Source organism: Pectinophora gossypiella, chromosome Z (genome assembly GCF_024362695.1).
Source record: "Pectinophora gossypiella chromosome Z, ilPecGoss1.1, whole genome shotgun sequence".
Lineage (NCBI taxonomy): Eukaryota > Metazoa > Arthropoda > Insecta > Lepidoptera > Gelechiidae > Pectinophora > Pectinophora gossypiella.
Window position 1 is genome coordinate 26,921,397 of NC_065433.1, and position 21,189 is coordinate 26,942,585.

General features: G+C 37.4%; 1 protein-coding gene across 1 annotated transcript; it reads right to left on the reverse strand.

Annotated features, from left to right (window-relative positions):
- Nucleotides 1-358: 358 nt before the first annotated feature.
- On the reverse strand, nt 359-20,048 carry LOC126380388 (ras-like protein 2). The gene is made up of 4 exons (XM_050029779.1): nt 19,827-20,048; nt 11,738-11,825; nt 10,565-10,776; nt 359-9,916 (listed from the first exon to the last, which is right to left on the reverse strand). The coding sequence occupies exons 1-4, from the start codon at nt 19,929-19,931 to the stop codon at nt 9,719-9,721; spliced, it is 603 nt and encodes a 200-aa protein (XP_049885736.1). The 5' UTR covers nt 19,932-20,048; the 3' UTR covers nt 359-9,718.
- Between the last annotated feature and the right edge of the window lie 1,141 nt (nt 20,049-21,189).

The window sequence follows — 21,189 nt, forward strand, 5'->3', positions numbered from 1 at the left end:
ACATAGGATTAAGGACGTTGGACTAACTACACGCCCGCATCGAACCGGGATAGGTGAATCATTTAATATAGACACTGAGAAGTCTAAAAAACAAGACAACGAAACATTCTCATTTTTGTTCACTTTAACGTGATGTTTGCCACTAAAATAGGGTGTATGAAAAGTATTACACAAATTGATAGTCCACTGACTCAAAACAGATTCGAAATTGTTTGAAAAGGTAATCATTGTTAGGGCCGGTTGTGACGTCACATCATACTCTTATTCATTCGCAGATCCATCCAATACTGAATTTAACCATTAATATATCGAATTCACCTACAGTATGCCTATTAGTAGATTGAATAAAACAGAAGAGTCAAATACCCTATTGATTTTTAATATTTATTTGATACATTTTCGTTTCACAAAGAGTCTAGTGAATATATATTTATATATTTTAATGTTAACTCACACAATGATTAGGCGCTGAGCAATCCGCGCCGCAAAAGAGTAAGCCATGGAGCGCCATATTTGTTTACAAAATGGCGCGGATTAAAGAGAAATCTGTAATCGACAAGCTTTCTCCCGCGGCGCGCATTGAATGGCGGCGTTATAAAAATATTACTACATACAAACTAGAACACAAGTGTACTCGAGCATCGAGTGTTGCATGCTGTACAAGAAGGAATTTCATTTATAAAGAATGTCAGGGTGATATCTTTTAAAGAACAATGCTTGAAAGGACCATAAGCCTCATCTCATTTGATCGATATTAAACATACAGTTTCGGCAAAGTACCCAAAGTACATGTTCATTTAATTATTATGTTATTTTTAATTTTAATGTACTTATTTTAAGATATTAACTTTGACACAGACGTTTATACGACTTAATATATCTAATTATAAACATTAATGTCATAAACAGTGATCGGATTCGGGCGCTAATTTGTATTGAAAATATCCCGCCCGCGAAACCGGACTGTTAAAAACCGGAAACCTAACAAATTTTAAGCCATCATAACATTTTATTCGACCCGGGATTTTTATGGTTTTTTTTTACTTTTGTATTGAAAATATCCCGCCCGCGAAACCGGGACTGTTAAAAACCGGAAACCTAACAAATTTTTAAGCCATCGTAACATTTTATTCGACCCGGGATTTTTTTTATGTAGCCGCTGGATTATGAAGTTTAGGCAAATAGCGCTCGAATATCCGATCGCCGGTCATAAAATATACCACCCTGTGTAACTGGGACATATACAGTGGAAAACAAAGTAATCGTGTTAAGGTTGTCGCACATCTATCGCCTCAGCACCAACTCGGTTAGCAAAGTCCTACTAGCGTTGACGCCAGCAGAAGATTTACTTTACAGGCTTGAAACAATCTAATTAACTTACATCAATCGCATATACTTCCTTTGTATTTCTTGATATTAAAACCCGAATTTGAATGCTGAAACATTAGATATGCAATGACCGTTATTAGTCGACGACTCGCGAATAGTTTGTCTTTCCTTCTTTTCGACAATTGTTTTAATAATTAACATTAACTTTAGGGTCTCGTAATATTTGCACTCAGCCTATACTGTACTTGGAAGGTGACTTTGGAGGTCGATTCGTCGTCGACGTTGGAAGATAAACTTTAAAAAGGATGCTTTAAAAAGAAGATATTTTTACCCCATTAAAACTTTTGACATATATAGCAACAAAGTAATTGTATCAAGACTTGAATTATAAGTTTTCTAAAATATTATTTTAGTTTATTTAAAATTATTACATAAATTAGTCAATATGTAGAAGTAAATATAGGTATATTTTACGAAACATTCTGTAAGTTTTATTCGACCGAGGGAGTGAAGCTGGTGCCTGCACACGAGACCCTAAACTTTGTTATTTAAATCTTTTAACAGTCAGTAGTGATATTACAGTAAAAAAGAATACTATTTGGGTCCGCTCAAGATCGGCGCCCTCCGATACGGGACAACTTAGCGTACGGGGTAACGTATTGTAAAAAGTTAAGGATAATTCACATTGGATAGACGGCAGTGACATGAACAAAATAAATCGTCGTCTAAGTATACCTACCATATTTGTATGTGTTTGTTTGCTTAAGAGTTGCATAATGGAGCCACTTAGTCATTACTAAGTTACCAAACTCCAAAAAAAAGACTAAAGAAACACTTTTGGTACCCTAAAAAGGAATATAAAATTTGGGAAATATAATATTTTACAGTGTTGTGCGTATTGACAAGTTTAGTAATTTATTTTGTGTAGAGTTTAGTACTTAATTTAATGTTTTTGGTTCCGTCGCTACCGTCCTGCTTCTTTGAATATTTCCGAATTAATTTGTCAAGGCCAAAAAATCTTTTAAATACGCTAAAGCGCATCTTGCGCGGACCCTATATTTTATAATTTTGTTAATACTTTTCACTCGTACTAACTTCATCAAATCATTTACTAGTGATAAACTTGCTACTGGAACCGAGTATGAAACCCAGTACTTGTTGAAGTAACTATTATTATTGTGAAGAACAATAATAAAGTATTTAGTTCTGAATTTAAATTCTGATACAAGATAAATATAATAATTGATGAACATGGAAATTAGCATTTGTTTGTATTCGGAAAAACGACCATTTCCGAGGAGATTAATAAAATAGAAGCACTAAGCCTGTACTCCACGCCAGTAGCAGGTCGCCCACACACTTACACACATGCCTACTCTACGATGTTACAGCACAAATCCTCTTCTCACTTTACAAAAGGCTAGTTTCGACATTGTATACTTTCTTATCAAAACCCTCGTGCATCACAAGTTTTCGCTTAGCAAAAAGTGGGTAAAATCAATAGTTTATAAAAAATATAATATAGTATATCTCTCTAAAATTAATGTACAAAAAGGTTGAGTTTTCACAGGAGACTTCAGTTAGTCTGGTGAGAGAACTCGAAGGGGTTACATGTGTGTTTTTGATGAGGCCTGAGTGTTGAGGAGCGCCAATGGCGATAAATTAAATAAAAAGATGTAAGTTTGGCGCTAAACAATACTTTGGCATCAAAAACACAGCCCGTACCGACGTACGAGATACTACGCTAGGTTACCTTACGATTAACAATTGAACAAAAAAAGAAATAACAAAAATAATTACACTTTATGTTGCAGGCAGGGCGCGAGGTCGACGGTTAAAGTCGCCGAGGTAGTAACTTATTTCATGAACCGTTGGCTCGGAAATTGCGGAATTACGTTAACATGGTCACAATAAAAACAATCCTATTCTTCTTATACAACTGTACGTCAGGTGATATATTCAGGCACAAGTAATTTAAAAACCGTCGCCACGGGGTAAATTGAACTACTTATTTTACTCGAATATCAATACGATGACGATTTGACAGTTCCTGCACGTGCAGACTATCGACGAACAGACGTAGGATGTCTATCTATGACAGCGCACAGCGTCTACTAGTGGAACTTCGGGTTGTCGTGACGCGAGTGCTTCCCCGATAAGTCAATATAAAATACACCTTAGTGCAAAAGAGACTGGCTGTATATTATGTTTCAGTCCTTTTTTATAACAACGAAGGTTGGGTAGCTCCAAAACCTGCCCAGACGCAACAATCTTTCCGTGCACTTTTTAGTCCGCGATATCATTACTAAGGCGTACTCGTAGTTAAAATAAACTCGTAGTTATATTAAAAGTTTGCGTTTTTCTGATTATTAGTGCTACCCACTCCTTTAAGGATTAAAGGTGTGCGTTTCCGTATGTATATTCGACCTTATAGGCTCAGTAAGTGCGGACAAAAAGCGCCCTGAGGACTGTCTCTTCTTTGCACAGACCTAAACAGTACGTCGGACCTCGCGCATTGCACACAACATTGATTATACAAATTAGTATTTGGTTTGCGCGTACGTCACTCGTACGAATAGTTTTAAATCACCCGAAAGTTAGTCCAAAAGTATACTAGTAAATGGCAGTAGATAGTCAAAGGTATCAACGGTTGGATTGTTATATGCACGGAATAGAAGAAAAAGGATGGATGGGCGTGACGCGGATTTAGTATGAGAACCGCTGTCGCCGGTTCAACCCCACTTCACTACTAACTCTGCAAACAGATAACTACGATAGCTCTAATGCTTCTCAAATCCATAGCGACTTTACCGGCAATGTATATTTTATGTGATAGTTTCAAAATAATTTTTTGGTAAATAGCCGAATATACTAAGGTTTTCAGCTTTCCTGTGATAGGGAGAGGTCTCCTTGCATGATAGTCGATATTTGATTTTGTGCCCTGCAGATTATAATGCACAAGACGACAGTCGTAAAGTTTGCGCACGAGTGCAATCCAAAAGGTGAAGTATTAAATATGTGCTCATACTTGTATGACGCGTATTTCTCACTCACTTGGCCCTTCCAACCTATTTTTTTCTATTCCGTGGTTATATGTATAAAGTAAGTAGAAAAAAGAAATGTCAAAAAAAATTGGTTACCAATCCTTATAGTAACATTTTTTTTTTAATATTTGCAACAAGGTTGTTTCTTAGCGATAAGAAATTTCGAGACAGAAGCAATTATATCATTGGAAAGTAAAATATAACCTTGCTTAACTCTCAATAAGTACCTATTTTCTAACGATCCTATACTGATTAATAATTGAATTTTGACTATTTTTCCGGACACAAAAGTGGCAATGGATACGATGATTAACATTTGTCGTAATTTACAGAGTTTAAAATGACAATAAGTCTTAAAATTGAAACATTGGAAGTAAAAGCATAGTAAGTTTACAAATAAAGTTTATCGAAATCAATAGTACACACCAAACTGAAATTTAAAAAATATAAGTTATATTATATTTTGCTGCGTACTATAAACTTCTTTATTCATGCTTAAATCTGTAAATGATCTCACTGAGCAAATAATATTAAGTATACATTTATTTATTCTTGTTTTATGTGTGAACAGAAAACTATGATTTGGGTTCATATTACAACTTGCCAATAAGTGTAACGAACATGCTACGTAATACAGAATGTCTCTCGCCATTCTGGAAAGGTTGTCGCTAAACCGCGCGATACGACACACCGCCACTAGATGGCACTTATTGCCGCATTTAAGTTTACACGGTCAGCGACATCTAGTGGGGAAATAGAGTAATGAAAGAGCGCCTCTGGTAGTGAACATTGGTTAGCTTCAAAATATATATATATAAGAGACCGGACCAGGGGGGTTAAAATGGCCATATCGAAGCAATTCGCAATATGACATTTGCGCATATAAAAGTAAGTGCGCAATGCAAACAAATGTCACATAGCAATATTGCTTTCTTAGATGAATTGCTTCGATGTGGCCATTTTAACCACCTTGCTGATATTCTATCCGGAAATTAAATGGTAGAGTAGTTCCATTATCAGCAAGTGTTAAAACAGACCCTCCAAAAAGTGGATTCTATATAAAAATACAGTATGGTCAAATGTTACATATTAAACTTTTTTACTTTTCTGTTTTGCAGAGTTTAATAAGTTCGGCATAAAGAAGTCCTTTTTTAAGGACGTCGAAATCAAACCTAGCCAAAACGCTTTTCGTTAACTATATTGAATACAAAACGCGTGCGAATGGAATAACAATACTATATGGGACTAATGTAAACAAACAAAAGCTTACGTTAATGAGAATAAAAACTAGAAGCTCAAATGTAGGTGGCAGCACTGTTGAGTGTTCTTAAATTCTGACAGTTCTCCATACTGTCCAAGTCTGAAGGATGAGTTACGAAAAAAAAGCATCCAGTTGGAAAAAATGCAGTTTTGATTGAAATTAAGTTTTTCGAAATAAGTTTTTTTCTTTCGGAAAAAAAAACAAATCTTTAGGAAATAAATATAACACTATGATTTTTAAAATAAAAGCTGCGCAAAGGGTAATAGTGTGAAAATATAACCAAAACAATATGTTTGTTTACTCAAATAGTATGGGGAACTGTCAAAATTTAAGAAAATGTAACAGTGGCGACACCTGGTGGGAGAAATAGGTATTTTTATACCCCATTCTATAACTATTATTTTTGAACTATGGTGTTAACGAAAGCGTAAAGCGCTTTGACTAGGCCCACTGCATCAGTATTATACAGTACGTCATACAAAACTTTTACCTAAGAATGCTTTTTTATAAATTATTTTAGACTGTGTTATTTTTTTAATCCACTTTTGTACCTCGATAGTGTCAATTACAGCAGGAATAGGCATGCAAGGATCTTAACGGCTTTCAGAACATCTGCCATAGACCTTAAGAAACGCAAAGAGAACAATATATTGAATACCGTCAATGGTGTCGATTCTGGGAGACACCTTAAAATTATTTAAGTTTGACAGTTCTAATACTAGCTCATCGTAAGTAACGAACGGCGCTAGTTTTAGAACTGACAAATGAAATAGAATTAAGAATATGTCTGCCAAAATGTGAAACAATCAATAAAACAAAAAACTTTCACTCAAACAGTCTTAGATTAAAGATTGCATTATTTAACGTACCATATTTTTTTAATATAAATATTTAGTAAGTATTAATAGAATGATTACTAAATAGCACCTTTTTTAAATTGTGCTAAAAGGCGGTCAACCTCACGTGTCTACTTACTTGCTCTGTGCGTAAATGCTCGTTTACATGTATGAAGTGCAACTTAAATTTAACTTAATTTTAAGTTAACAATTACGGCTGGCGCGCAACTAAGTGAAAAAAAAATGTCACTGGCCTCGATTCCGGTGCACAAAACTTAATTATATTTAAGTTAGCCAGGTTTAAAAATAAGAGACGGCGCAGTTAGTTTTAGAACTATTTAACTACTTTAAAATTAAGCTCAGACCACTAGATCTGCTCAACTGGGTTACTTCACAAATTGTAAACGAGGCATAAGGCGTTATGGATTATAATTTGCAATAAATCCTTACTTGATTGGTTGGTTTAAAGTGGTGAATTTATGTTTTTATTATTTATTTATATATTACTATTCAAATAAACATAACACTAGATGACATCGACGCACAGAGCAAGAAGTGCCGACATTGTTCTAAACTATTAGGCTACGTTCACACGGCGACTATCCGATTCGTTGTTTTTCGCGTATACGAGAAATGCAGCTTTCTCGGTGACAAGTTCAGATGGTATATGTGAAATATATTTTGGACACGGGATTTTCACTCATAGACTACGTGTAATAAGGTTAAAAATATCGTATACCTCATAGTTACGCAAAATATCAATATATTTCGCGTGTGCGTGTGAACGTGGCCTTAGTGATTATAGCCATATGTTTTAATTTTTTTAACCAAAGTACGTTTTTAATAGATTTTTGGATTTTTTCATATTTTAAGTAGAAACTAGTTGAGAGACCGCATCAGAAACAGTTGAGGGATAATTAAAGCTCGATTTAAAGCATATTTGGCGTATCTTCACAGTATGTAAGTATGGCACCAAGTAGGGGTAAGGGAGACAAAGTTACAGAATATTAAATGTAGCTGAGAAGATCGGAATAGTGTCCCATAAATAAATATTTAAATACTATTACACGTAAAACGCTACATAGTCATCTAGTGACCATATTACAAATTTTGATGTTTTTTTATGGGAACGTAGGTAATATTCCGATTTTCGTTTTCAATCGTCCACGGAACACCTGATTAATATAAATACGTAATACATAGCTTATAAAACAGTTAACTAAAATAAATGCCTTATCACATAAGGCCAATTATCAAAATACCTTAGTAAACAACTCGATAAATTATTTCAAATAAAAAATACGTCAAAAACAAAAGGCACGGCTATATCTTTTGTTTTTTTTTTTTACTTTTTTTCTTTATTTTAATACATCCGTGCCAGTCGTTAGTTTACAACCCATACAAAACCAAATCGAAAAAGAATACGTTTGAATACTGGATACCAGGTCTAAATGAAAACAAAATGGGAAATTGATTTTATGGCGTCCAGCATCCAAACGAGCGAATTAAAAAAAAGTGTTTAATACACGGTCGAAAACGTTTCGTATTTTCCGAATTGCTTCGCGGCGAATAAATAAGTTTTTTTTGGTAATAAATTAAATAACTTTAGTAAATGGTTTTACAGAAAATTGTGTACATATTAACCGCATCGGCTAAAAAAATTGGGGTCAAGAGAATCGTCCATTGTAAGAGTACTAGCTAATATTAGCTATTAATGTTGAAGGATGTATATGTTATATTACTCTACAAGTAATCGGAAGACTAAACAGGTAAACATAAAAGGTTACGACGAGGGTCTCAAAACCTATGGAGGAAATAACTAAAATAGGTTACTCGAGGGACTGCCTTAAAAATACTGTGCCGAACTATCGATTTGTTTGACAATCGACAGTTGACCTTGAAAATCATCGATACTATCGATAGCTCGTGTCGTGACCAAAACCATGGTATAAGAAGACCAGGTATTTTTTATCTCCATTCCAAGGACGTAAATTTTATTATTGAAAATTAAGTGAATTACTGACTAATTAAATACTATTATTTGTCGCATATATAAAAATAACTAAAACTGTACGTAAATCTGTTACTAAAAGTACAAAATTTCCTGGCAAAGTAAATTCACTTTTTACGAAATGGCAACGTAGGGTGGGTTGACGTCAGCAGGGCTAACCTTGAAATGCTAGCTGTCAGTTTTGAGCATACCTGGTTTTCTTATACCATAGCAAGAACTATCGATAGAAAGACACTGTCGATAGTTCAAAACTATGAGGGATTTTCCAGGCTACGTTCACCAAAACAATATAGATGGCGTTGTACAGCTTTAATGTGATAATTACCTAATTTCTCGTTACCCGGGTACATAATTACTCCAAAATACAATGTAATGGCAGCATAAAACTAATTGTTGCTTGATATTTGGATCACATTATGCATAGAGTCAAGTTGCTACTTATATTGATTCTCTTTATTTTGATCAGAATATTAATGGGTGGAAGGGTCATCATTTCTACCCATATAAAGGTAAACGATGTTATGTACCCATGAATTTAGAAGGTTAACGGAGAAAAATCTATACAGCGCCATCTATATTGATTTTGAGGAACATAGCCTGAAAAGTTTCTCATTGGTAATTCGACCGATAGCTTTGAACAATCAATAGTGACTATTTATATACAAATATATAGTATATCGATAGGCAACACTACTTAAAAACCTTTGAGACCCTGGTCGAAGTGGTCGCGTCATTGCAGCCAAAAGGACAGATTCGACCGCGAATTAAAATAGTACAATCGTATTTTGCCCACTGCAGACAAATGATACTACAATATTTTATACTGAACGTTACAAGAACGAGTGAGAAAGCAATAGTGCCTTCACTTAAGATGAGAGTTAGAAAGGGATCGAGATAGTTTTAGAACAGTAAAATTGAGATAAACTGTTTTGATAATTTTACTACGAAGTTTTTCAGTCCGCTTGATAGTAAAATTTAAAACTAGCTTTGTTTATCTTAGACAGTAGCGAGGCCAGGATCGGTATCTAACAGTGGGTAGCGGGTACCCCCCACTAAAGCGGAGCGGAGATACAAATCGGCCGGTCGCCGCATGCGTGAGAGAGACAGAGCGTGTCCTCCCGCTCTCTCGTGCGCTGTGATTGGTCGTTATGTCTCCCCTTTAGTCGTTTTAGTGTTGAAGTGAGATGAAATACGATAGTATCGTAAGTCTGTTGCAGTGGTTTTAAACTCAGCAGTCTTAGAGGATCGTGCACCGTTTCTTGCGGTTGGCGCGTTGTTCGCTCTTGATGTTGATGCGTTCGGCCTCCTGGAAGCGGCGCACGAGTCGCACGAGCTCGTGGAACGCCTGGTCAACGTTCATCCGCGCCTTGGCGCTGCATTCGATGTACGGAACCTTCAGCTGACGTGACAGCGCCTGCGCTTGCTCTAGCGACACCTGAGAATGAACAAATTATATATAAGCATTTATTTGAGAGCCGTGGTGGCCCAGTTGGAAGAACGCTTGACTCTCAGGCCGCAGGTACGAATCCCAACATGGGCCTAAATGATTTTCGAATTAATGCTTGGATCTTAAATGTTTATCGCTTGTTCAGCGGTGAAGGCAAACATGTGGAAGCCCACACTCTGTAAAAATCTTCAGGCTAAGTAAGCGGACAATGTGAAAACGTGTAATGGATGCTAGCGAGTCTCGCTGCGAGACAGACACTCCGAGCGACTACTCCTTAACGAGTTGCGGCCAGTCCAGACGACGGGTATGTATAAAACATTTCCCCGCGTAAAGAATATCCATCCAGAATATCCATCAAAATTTATAATAAACTGCCTAACATATTAAAAGAAGAAAAAAGTGACAAAATCTTTTTAAAAAAAATAAAAGAACTATTAATTAAATGTTACTACAGCACTAGTGAATGCCTTAATGATACTGACGTTACTATTTGAAAAGCTTCCTTCTCTCTTTTAACTTCTTTTGTTGTGCCTGAAAGGGTCTATGATGTGAAACTCATATGTAACTTACGAACTTGTACACCCTCATAGTTTGCAAATAAAGAATATTGAAAAACGAAAAGTCCCCGATACGTACCACTCGCTGCGTGTCGAGGTCCGCCTTGTTCCCGACCATCAGCATGGGGAATTCATCGCGGTCCTTGACGCGCAGGATCTGCTTGTGGAACTTGTACAGTTCGTCGAAGCTGGCGTGGTCGGCCACTGAGAACACCAGCAGGAAGCCCTCGCCCGACCGCATGTACTGCTCGCGCATCGCGCTGAACTCTTCCTGCCCCGCCGTGTCCAGAACTGTTAGCAAATAAAACATTAATTCAAAGTCAATGAAAACTGGAGGATTAAAATGGCCACATGGAAGCAATTCATCTAAGAAAGCAATATTGCAATTTGACATTTGCGCATATTATTATAAAAGTAAGTGCGCAATGCAAACAAATGTCTTTTTTTCTTTACAATCTTTATTGAACATAGTATTACAATTTTACATTAATAAAAATACAGACAACTATAATATGACCAATTACTCTAGTTATGCGGCGGTCCCTGCACTAAGCTCAGCTTGTATCGCAGGGGCCAGAGTACGATTTCCTATGTTAAGATTTACAAAATTAAGATGTCAAATAGCAATATTGCTTTCTTAGATGAATTGCTTCGATGTGGCCATTTTAACCCCCTGGTCTCCAGTCTAACAGATAGCTCAGTGAGGTGTATGTACTTAGTTCACCTTGGGTGTACCTCTTGACTGACACAATTGGGATATAGCAGTGAGTTTATGTTATTTCGCCACAATAAAAAAGGCCTCCTAAAAATCAATATAAGGTTATTGATACCAATTGTGGCTGTAAATCTTGTAAGTAAGTAAAATGTTTATTTTTCATAAAAAAATACAGAAAATTTTGTTACAATAAAAACCCCACAAAACCAGTTCCTCGGTTTGTCTGTGGGAGTGGAGTTCGCTTAGTTATTATGTTTTAAAATACTTACAGTTAACTTATAACTAAGAGATCTTTTGCGTAAGATGTTTAAATAAAGATTTACTTTTATTTATATTGCACTCCTGACGTATGTCGACCGGCAGCATGTTTAGCAGATACGGTTTTCGTTTACGAAGTGTTCTGTCACCGAAGTAGTTGTTGACTCGTGGTACAACATACCTGCCCGTCGACAAGGTCCGCGTACACTGGGCTCTGTTCACCCCAACTGGGATCTGCTGTGTGAAGAAAGTATATATGTAGATAGTGAGGCAACTTACTATCCAGCTTGGCTGGAATGTCATCAATGACGCACTGTTTGGTGTAGCTGTCCTCAATGGTCGGGTCATAGTCCGTTACGAAATAGCTCTGAAACATCATAAAACGACTGATTACTAATAGTCTTCTTATCGTGTGGGTTGTGAGGTGAATTACCAACCTCATCAACCCTGGTGTCACGGTTATTACTGAGCCGCCAAAGGCCCCTGCTCATTTAACGACTACATACTCACATCAGTAAGTAGTAACCGGGACCAACGGCTTAACGTGCCTTCCGAAGCACGAGTCTTACTTTCGGCCAATCAGGTGATCCTGTAATGTCCTAACCAAACTAGGGATCACAAAGTGATTTTTGTGATATGTCCCCACCGGGATTCGAACCCGAGACCTCCAGATCGTGAGCCCAACGCTCAACCACTGGACCATTTCTAATCATTCATCAATTTCTAGTCATTCACCATCAAAATCAATTCATGTCAGTCTAGCAACATCGCACAACTCTTGATAACTAAGACTCTTCAGTTCGTGTCTTATTAAATTATATTACTTACTTTGCTTTGGGATATGTAATATAATCATTTAATTTACTATCGCATGGGGAATTCACTTTGTAAAGGACGAAAAGATATTATGATAATTTTAATAACGACACGGAAGAAGTGCAAACATCATACGCTTAGCGGTCGGTTTTTCCTATCGAGATATAAGATAGTGTTTGATTATTTGATACACATTTTAGCATAAAGTTTACATGTTACAGTAGATTATATTACTCTAGAATGTACAATGCTTCTTTTTTTAATATACGCAAGCACTAAGAGGGGAATTTTGCAAACCAAAAGAGTAAAAAGCTTAGTGAGTAGTGAGTGAGTGCTTCTATGCTGTTCTGGGAGCATATAAAAAAAACATAGAACACGTTCAGCTGCTTCTCTTCCTGGGCATGTCGTAAAAACCGACAGAGTGATTGTGTCCTCTAACATGATGGACTAATGTGTACCGCCTGCACATCCGTATGCTAGATCGCTTCCACCTTAAATGTCTGCGGAGGATTCTAGGGATTCGATGGTCTGATCGCGTACGGAATACCGAAGTGTTGCGCAGAGCTAACGTAGGTGGCATTGAGTTCTATCTCATGAGGCGGCAGCTACGTTGGTGCGGACACGTGTCACGAATGATTGAGCAGCGAGTGGCGAAGCGCGTCTTTTATTGTGAACTTGAGGAAGGCAAGCGCAAGCAAGGCGGACAACTCCTTAGATACAAAGACGTGCTAAAGCGGCACATGAAAAAGTGCGGCATTGAGCTATGTCAGTGGGAAAATCTAGCCGCTAATCGCCCGGAATGGAGAGCTTTGGTTCACACCAAAGTTTATGAATTTGAACATCGACGGCGCTTAGAGCTTGACGCCAAGCGCGATGAATTGAAAGCCCGACCGCCTGCGGCGATCAATTATGCATATTTAAATGGTGCACTCCCATGCCCACTATGTGCGAGGATCTTTTCCAATAAGATTGGCTATACAAGCCAAATGCGAGCACATGAACGTCGGAGTTGAAGCAGTCGCCGTAGCCGAAATCGGCTGGATCACATCATCATCATCACATAAAGCCTATACTATTTTATTCTGCACAAATATGTAGTACGAACATCGTCACATTCTGTAACCTTCTATCAAACTCTGTGATAAATCACAAAAAATCTTTATGTCGTCGTCGTGAATCCACATATCGGACTAGGCATTGAGTCGACGGGATTACGGAGCAACTCCACCACGCTGCCCCACTGCGAGTTAGTGGAGAACACACCGTCGACTCGACCGGGAATCGACCCCAGGGCCCTCTTGTGGCTAAGATTGCTACTGAGGATTTCACGAAGGTAAGTATATTATACAGCCTCCGTGGTTTAGTGGTTAGAGCGTTAGGCTCACGATCTGGAGGTCCGGGTTCGATTCCCGATGGGGACATTGTCGAAATCACTTTGTGAGACTGTCCTTTGTTTGGTAAGGCCTTTTCAGGCTTGAATCACCTGATTGTCCGAAAAAGTAAGATGATTCCGTGCTTCGGAGGGCACGTTAAGCCGTTGGTCCCGGCTATTAGCCGTTAAAAAGACCTCTACCAACCCGCACTGGAGCAGCGTGGTGGAGTATGCTCCATACCCCCTCCGGTTGATTGAGGGGAGGCCTGTGCCCAGCAGTGGGACGTATATAGGCAGATAAAAAAAAGTATATTATACGCAAAGCTTATGGTCCAACAAACGTAGCATGATTAGAATGACAGCAGGTCAGAGGGCATAGTACATCACGGAGATATGTCTCTTTTACACTAACGGTGTACAGCTTAATACCAAAGAGACAAATGATTTGTCATTTTAATCAAGTTAGTTGGACGAAAGTTGTAGAATATCAATACAGTTCGCATGGCTCGCAAAGTACTTTCACATATGCATTAAAATACCATTATCTTACACAGTAATTCTTTCTCTTACCTTTACAAGCTTAAACTACTGGATTGATTTGGAGGAAAATTGGCATAAAGATATGCGAAAGAAAGACAAAAGTGATGCCTAAAGACTCCAGAGGCGCTCAAACATCTCTCTCCAAAACGAATACAACACTATATTGATAGGGTAGGGCTTAGAGGGGAACTGTACCATAAGGCGGTGACCACAATAGACCTTACAGGTCGCAGTGATAAAAGAAGGCAAAAGTGACGCATACTTTCCAGAGTCGACCATAAAGTAAGTTCTTCACTTGGGAAATCTCTTTTTTATGTCTCGGAATATTTATGTTAACTCTCAAGTGACTCCTGACTAAATATTTATCAAATTCGAAAAACAAAATTGTTATGTATTTATTCGAGATAATGGATATTTTGGCTACCACACTGCCATTACTGCTACCATCATGTCCAGATGTTTAGGCCTAAGATGACTGCCTTAAACAAGCATCTTCTAGATAAGTTTGACAGTTTGACGCGACTTTAAGTTTATCATTGATACCCAAAAACAAAAATAAAAGATGCATAATATGTCTGTTATCCATGAAATTAGAAGGTTAAACAAAGGAAAAACTATACAGCGCCATCTATATTGTTTTTTAAGGAATATAGCCTGAAAAGTGCCTAGGTTACTTCGGACAGGGTTTTTCCTGCAGCTACTTTTCACTATTCAGGTTGTGAGAAGCTGCAGTAGTTATAGGCGGATGAGACGTTTGACAAAAATATATTTCTGTAAAAGTTGACGATTCAAAGTGTAACTATGTTACTTGATGAATAAAGATATTTTTTAGTTTGAATGGCGCTGGGCTCTCACCCGGTGCAAAATTTAAGACATTAGGCCTAACGGTCTAGTGGTTGTGAATCTTGGCTCAGAGTGTTGTTTGAGAGAAGCGGCTCCAAATGGGCCAGAGGGAAAACTTCGACCAGCCTGGCGGGGTTGGTGTCAATTGTCGCGGACTAATTGGACCTACGACGAGATATGTCCTGTATCATAATGTCCCTTAGTATTTTTTTTTTTACTGACTTAGTAATGCGCAGACGCTGAACAAAGGCGCCTCGAATACTTTGTACACAACGATAGAACTTATGGAATAACACAAATATAGGTTGACCGGCAACCTGAGGACTTTTCATATATGCATAGATACATGCTAGTAATATCTACTGGGCGGACCCTGAACTAAAAACCTAAAACCCTAAGGAAAAACCAATCAGAATTAAAGCTGCATCCATGTTTGATCCACGAAATCCTATTTCTTTAGACGTCACTTTTTCTAGATTTGCTGTTTATGGCAGTGGTGCCGATTCGGGCAAACACCTACTTTATTTTGACTAATTTGACAGGACTAAAACTAGCTCTTTCTCTATCTTACACTTATTGAAAGTGAAGGACAGCACTAGTTTAACACCAGTCAAACGATAATCAGGTTATGTTTGCACCATTGTCGCGGACAAAATGTCCGGTGCGGTCCAACGACACGTAGGTACCTAAAGTAAGGCCAACCAGACGAGATAAAGAATGTAAACAAAGTTTCAGTGGTTCAAAACATTTTTATTTGAATAAATTATCACAAAGTTCGAATTTTAATCGCTGTCGTCTGTAGACAAAGATGATTCGTCTGAAGAGTCCGAGTCAGCTGTGTTTATGATAAGTGTTTAAAATGAACTTGTTCATAATTAATGGCCTTACTTTAGTATGCACAGTGTCTAGTTGCAATTTAAATATTCCGATCGCCAGTCGTGATGATTCCTGCAGTTCTTTCCAATTTTAAACTGTAACCGTTTTGTACTTCCACGCATCTTTTCGAACTTTCCGCGCCTATAGTGATAAGTGAGAAACATCTAACTGGAACTTTTGCTGAGGTCCCAATTCTTTTGCACCGAATCTGAGAATGGTTCCTTAAGTTTTACCCCCTACCCTACTCATTTTAGTCTTACCAGTTGAGCTATTGGGAATTTCCTTCCTAATAGACTTACTGAATAGTAAAACTTCGCTTTTAACTTTACTCTAATAAATTACCTTTACAATTACGATACTGTCAATTATCTCTTTTACGGAGACTTATTTTAGGATACTTCGTAAAACCCTTGCAGTGGGTAGATATAGTTTTTAACCTCCTCTAACTGGGACTAATTGCAGCTAAATGTAATCTCGTAAAAATATAGCTGTTTTAAGTAAGTTAACTTGAAAATACTTTCTAATTCACGCCGCGACAGACGTTAGGCAACAAAAATGCAAATGCGTTATTATTAAAATAATTACCCAGGATCAATATTATCATCAAACTTTAGATATCCAATGCCTCGGTAATCAGGTAAGTAGGTAATATAATAAAGACATAGCGTTTATTATTCAGCCATATAACATGTTAAAATTCAAGTGCATATCATGTTGCTATCATGATCAATAATAAGCATTGTATATCACATGTCCCTAATCCCTATTTAAGTGGGCAGAGGAGGCAGACTTGGTAGATATGATGGATAGCATACAGTGGATGCACTCCGTTACATTAGGCTAGTTATGACAAAATTTCCCAGGTGTTAAGTCATGAAATGCTAATCACTAAAAAAGAAAGTTTATAATTAAAATAAGAATGTTTTGATTTTCTATTGACATAATATTAAAACCAAACTGAAGTGGGACTGGGCCGGACACGTTTGTCGGATCCGGAGCGTGGGTACGTTACCCACTGGTCACCTAAAGGCGGGCATAGAAGTCGAGGCAGACCGCGTAAAAGATGGTGTGACGACCTCAATGCTTATCGGAGGGATTGGCCGGAGATCGCGCAAAGTCGAGAGAAGTGGAAAAATCTAGGGGAGGTGCTTGCCCAGCAGTGGGATCGAATAGGCTACAAAAGATAATATTAAAAAAAGAATTGTGTTTTCCGCGTCCCCGCGTAGTTGCGAGAGAGAGATAGACAGGGGGTGAGGTAAATATAGCTTGATACAAATAAGTGCGGGGCGGAGAGTTACCATACTATTTTTTATTCTATGGTATGGCAAAAAGTAAGTGATTTGAATAGTTGGACACTACCAATTTCTCACGGAATAACTGACTTCCGACTCTGCCCACTCTATAGGGTTTATGGATGTGACTCACTTCTAGCTGTAAGAGCCTCTTAAAAGAATCATCCTGTTTGGACAAGCAAGCATGAAAAAAATGGATATACACATATAATCATCAGTTAATATATCATCAGCTAATATCATAACTACCTTCATCTTTTGTGAGCAGGGGAGTTAAAATGGCCACATCGAAGCAATTCATCTAAAAAAGCAATATTGCAATTTGACATTAGCGCAATAAAAGTAAATGTCAAATAGCAATATTGCTTTCTTAGATGAATTGCTTCGATGTGCCCATTTTAACCCCCAGGTATTAATTCTGGGATATGAATTACACACTTTCTCCCTGTATAAAAATATGGCTTTGTTTCTAAAATATTATCTAAGGTCGTCTAACCTTTAATAACAAATATTTTGGTATAAACTTGCACAGCTTTGCATTACATAATCGCCCGATTTTACGGGATACGCATACCTAACCTGTAGATTTGACAGGTCCGGTTTTTTACAGAAGCGACTGCCTGTCTGACCGGCGAAGGGAAAATTAGCATACCATAACAGTAATGCAACAGTTTGTAATACAATGTTAATAAGGGTTAGTTGAGCTTTTAATGTAAACTGTTAATGGCAATAAATTAATTTTCTTCTTACTCTTTCAATTAGTACTTATAAGAATTTTATAAATAGTTCTAGAGATCACCTCCTAACCTAAAGAAACAAAATTTATTTTATTTTCTTCGGAGAGCTAACAGCTTCAATTACAAATTATACCACATTTCTACATTACTAGTAGTCTTGGGAGAAAGAAAAGGATTCAAAACATTATTTTAAGTACTTGATTGTATCCTTATTGTATGTAGTACACTCTCTCTAGAATTCCGAATCATACATTCTCAACTCCTTGTTAACATTGAAATCTTTTAGAGGGGACAGCAGAAGGCCCAGATTTTTTTTATGTTAACAAAATATTCTAAGTGGTCCATCGCCATCAGATGGCCATTAAATGACATACCCACTTTTTGTTTTTTTTAACATTTAGTTGTGTATGATTCCGAGTGTTCGGCGACGAACGAGATGGATGAAAGAAGAGTACATGTGGCAGAGATGCGAATGTTAAGATGGATTTGTGGTGTGACCAGAATGGACAAGATTAAGAATGCATATAAGAGGAAGTCTGAAAGTAGCACTGGTCAGTGAGAAATTGAGGTGCAACAGGTTAGCATGGTATGGACATGTGATGAGGAGGAATGAAAGGCACATAATAAGGAAAGTTATGAGTATGAATGTTGATGGATATAGGGGTAGGGGATGACCCAAGAAAGTTTGGATGGATTGTGTAAAGAAGGATATGTGTGTGAAAGGTACTGAGATGAAGACTGACAGAAATGAATGGAAGAGGAATACATATTGAGCCGACTGCACCTAGAGGGCAGGAGGATGATGATGATCAAGGCCAAGGTCACTATTATATAGGGGAAAACCCATGTCAATTTCACAAGTAACATAAATGCCAACCACCTATTCTCTAGACAAACAGTGGAGAAGCTTTATAACACTAAGTGGAAAAGAACAAATAAATAGTTACATACATTTTGTACTGAGATTCTTGTGTTAGAATACTTCATTAAACTCTTACAGGGACATACAGTATTACACCTCCTCTAGCAGGGACTATAATTGCACCTAAATCTAATGTCATAAAAGCATGGTTGTTTTATTTAATAATAAAACCGTAATAACTGAAATTACCACTATTTCCCTCTCTATTAATGGGACCCATTGTAAGTGAGAGAGGTATTTTTTTAAACTTCAATATCTGAGACACTGGGTAAGTATGTGTAATACCTCTTAAGGCAAACTTGCTACTCTCTTGAAATCTGAGTTATCCAGTTTTCACTGTATTTATTTCTTAGAACATTGTCACTAGACAGGTATTTAAAAAGAAAATACCTAATTTGTAAAAAGCACATAACAAATTAAAATATTCAAATTGGGCTGCATACTTGTTGTATTTAGAATATTTTGTTGGAAATGTTTGTTTACAACAGTGAATTTGTCTTTGTATTGACCCATCTGTTACAACAGTTAAAAGTATTTATTAGTAAACTGTGTAGGTAACCACAATGTGTGGGTATTGCTAAAATGATGGCAGTACCCACATTAAACACAAACATTGACTATAATGTTCAAATGAAGCAACAGATGTGTTTGGCATAACTTTAGGTGTGAAATTGTCGTGGGTTTCGCCCCATATAACGGTGACCTCGACAAAATGCTAAGAAACCTAAAAGTATGCCGTTTCATGACCATCTGACGATTGTTGTGGGCGTCATCGCGGGTAAACCTTGACATAAAACATCAAGTACACTATTTATAAGCATGATGGCAAGTGCAAACTATTAGCGCGGAACTCCCGGCTAGCCGGCCGACGTCCTGACTGACTCAAGCCTCCCGGCGCTGCAGGAACACCAGGAATGCGTTGCCATCTGACCTGTAGGCGTATCACTAACCTAATACGGTTGTAGCTCACCTGAATAAACTGTATCGTGATAGCGCTCTTGCCGACCCCACCGCCTCCGACAACTACCAGCTTATACGTCTGTGCTTGACTCGGCCGTTCTCCTCCACGCGACATTTTATTCCTGTGTGAAAACACGGTTGCAACGATCTTATTTATAAAATAATATAAAATCCTTTGGCTGCAATTCGCAGTCTGATGATTCAAGACCCCACAACCCACAAGTGACAGAGACAGAACGATAACGATCATATGTGACGTCCAACAGTATTAGATAGAGATAGAAAACAATGACATTCCGCTAAGTATTCCATTTCATGTTGCTATTTCCGATACGTTTTCGAAATGATTTGTCGTGCAAGATAAGAATTAGACAATATTTTCACATTTCTTAAAATTATTCATCGACACATTTTAATAGAATTATTTATACTATAAATCTATAATGGAATAATAAATAGTAAATATGTATGTAGTTAGCACAAATAATTTATTTTTTTGCGTTAAAAGGACAATTACTACCACAGTGTTACAAGGTTAATAATTATATTTTATACCCTCTAATCAAATGCATTAATAAAATGATTTACTCTGAAACCCGCCGATAATGTCAGAGAACGGCTTGTTTAGCACAGGCAGATGTACAAACAAACAAAAAGAAAACTTTCAGCCGTAACATAAAGCCCGCATATCGTACATGCGTCTATATAACTGAACCAGTGATATTGGGAACGCGATAACGCGCGCGTTATATGTGAACGCAATGGCGTATGTAGAAAACTAAAATAAAAACGAAATTTATACAGAACTCTGAAAAGAAGAAATTTATTTCATTTTCAATATAAACTTCGTTTTAATATCTTTTTGGTGAATCAGAAGTCGGGGATCGATAAGGGCGCACATCACGATGCCAAGTTTAGTTAAGTGAGCTGCACTACGGATAAAAAACAATAAGAGATACATCATCATCATGTCAGAACATATGGGGTATAGTTCTGTCTGATTGATGATGTAAATTAAATTTTAACTCAGCGAAAGTAAAATGCTGACCGAATTCTATCTAATAAAGCCATTGGTGCTAATTCCTGTAGACGCCATCTAATTTTATTTTAAGTTATATCTGTCATTTTCATATCCGTTGGAAAGGAAAGGGACGGGTAATCGATAGGCATAAAAGGGCTATGAACCTTTCTGGCATATCTCAGTGGCGCCACCTAGCGGATTTTTTAAAACTGCGGCGCACGATTAAACCTGTGCAAATCGATAGGGGACACTTGTCTGAACAAAAAAGCTTTAATGGACCTATGCTCTAAAGTGTCACGTTTTCAAGATATCTAGCTTGAAAGTTACGAAAAGTGTCGTATGGATAAATCGA

Coding starts and splice junctions, on each gene's coding strand:
- LOC126380388 (XM_050029779.1), bottom strand. CDS start 19,931: ATGTCGCGTGGAGGAGAACGGCCGAGTCAAGCACAGACGTATAAGCTG. Junction 10,777..11,737: donor CATTCCAGCCAAGCTGGATA/GTAAGTTGCCTC, acceptor ATTTGCTAACAG/TTCTGGACACGGCGGGGCAG. Junction 9,917..10,564: donor ACCTCGACACGCAGCGAGTG/GTACGTATCGGG, acceptor GTTCATTCTCAG/GTGTCGCTAGAGCAAGCGCA.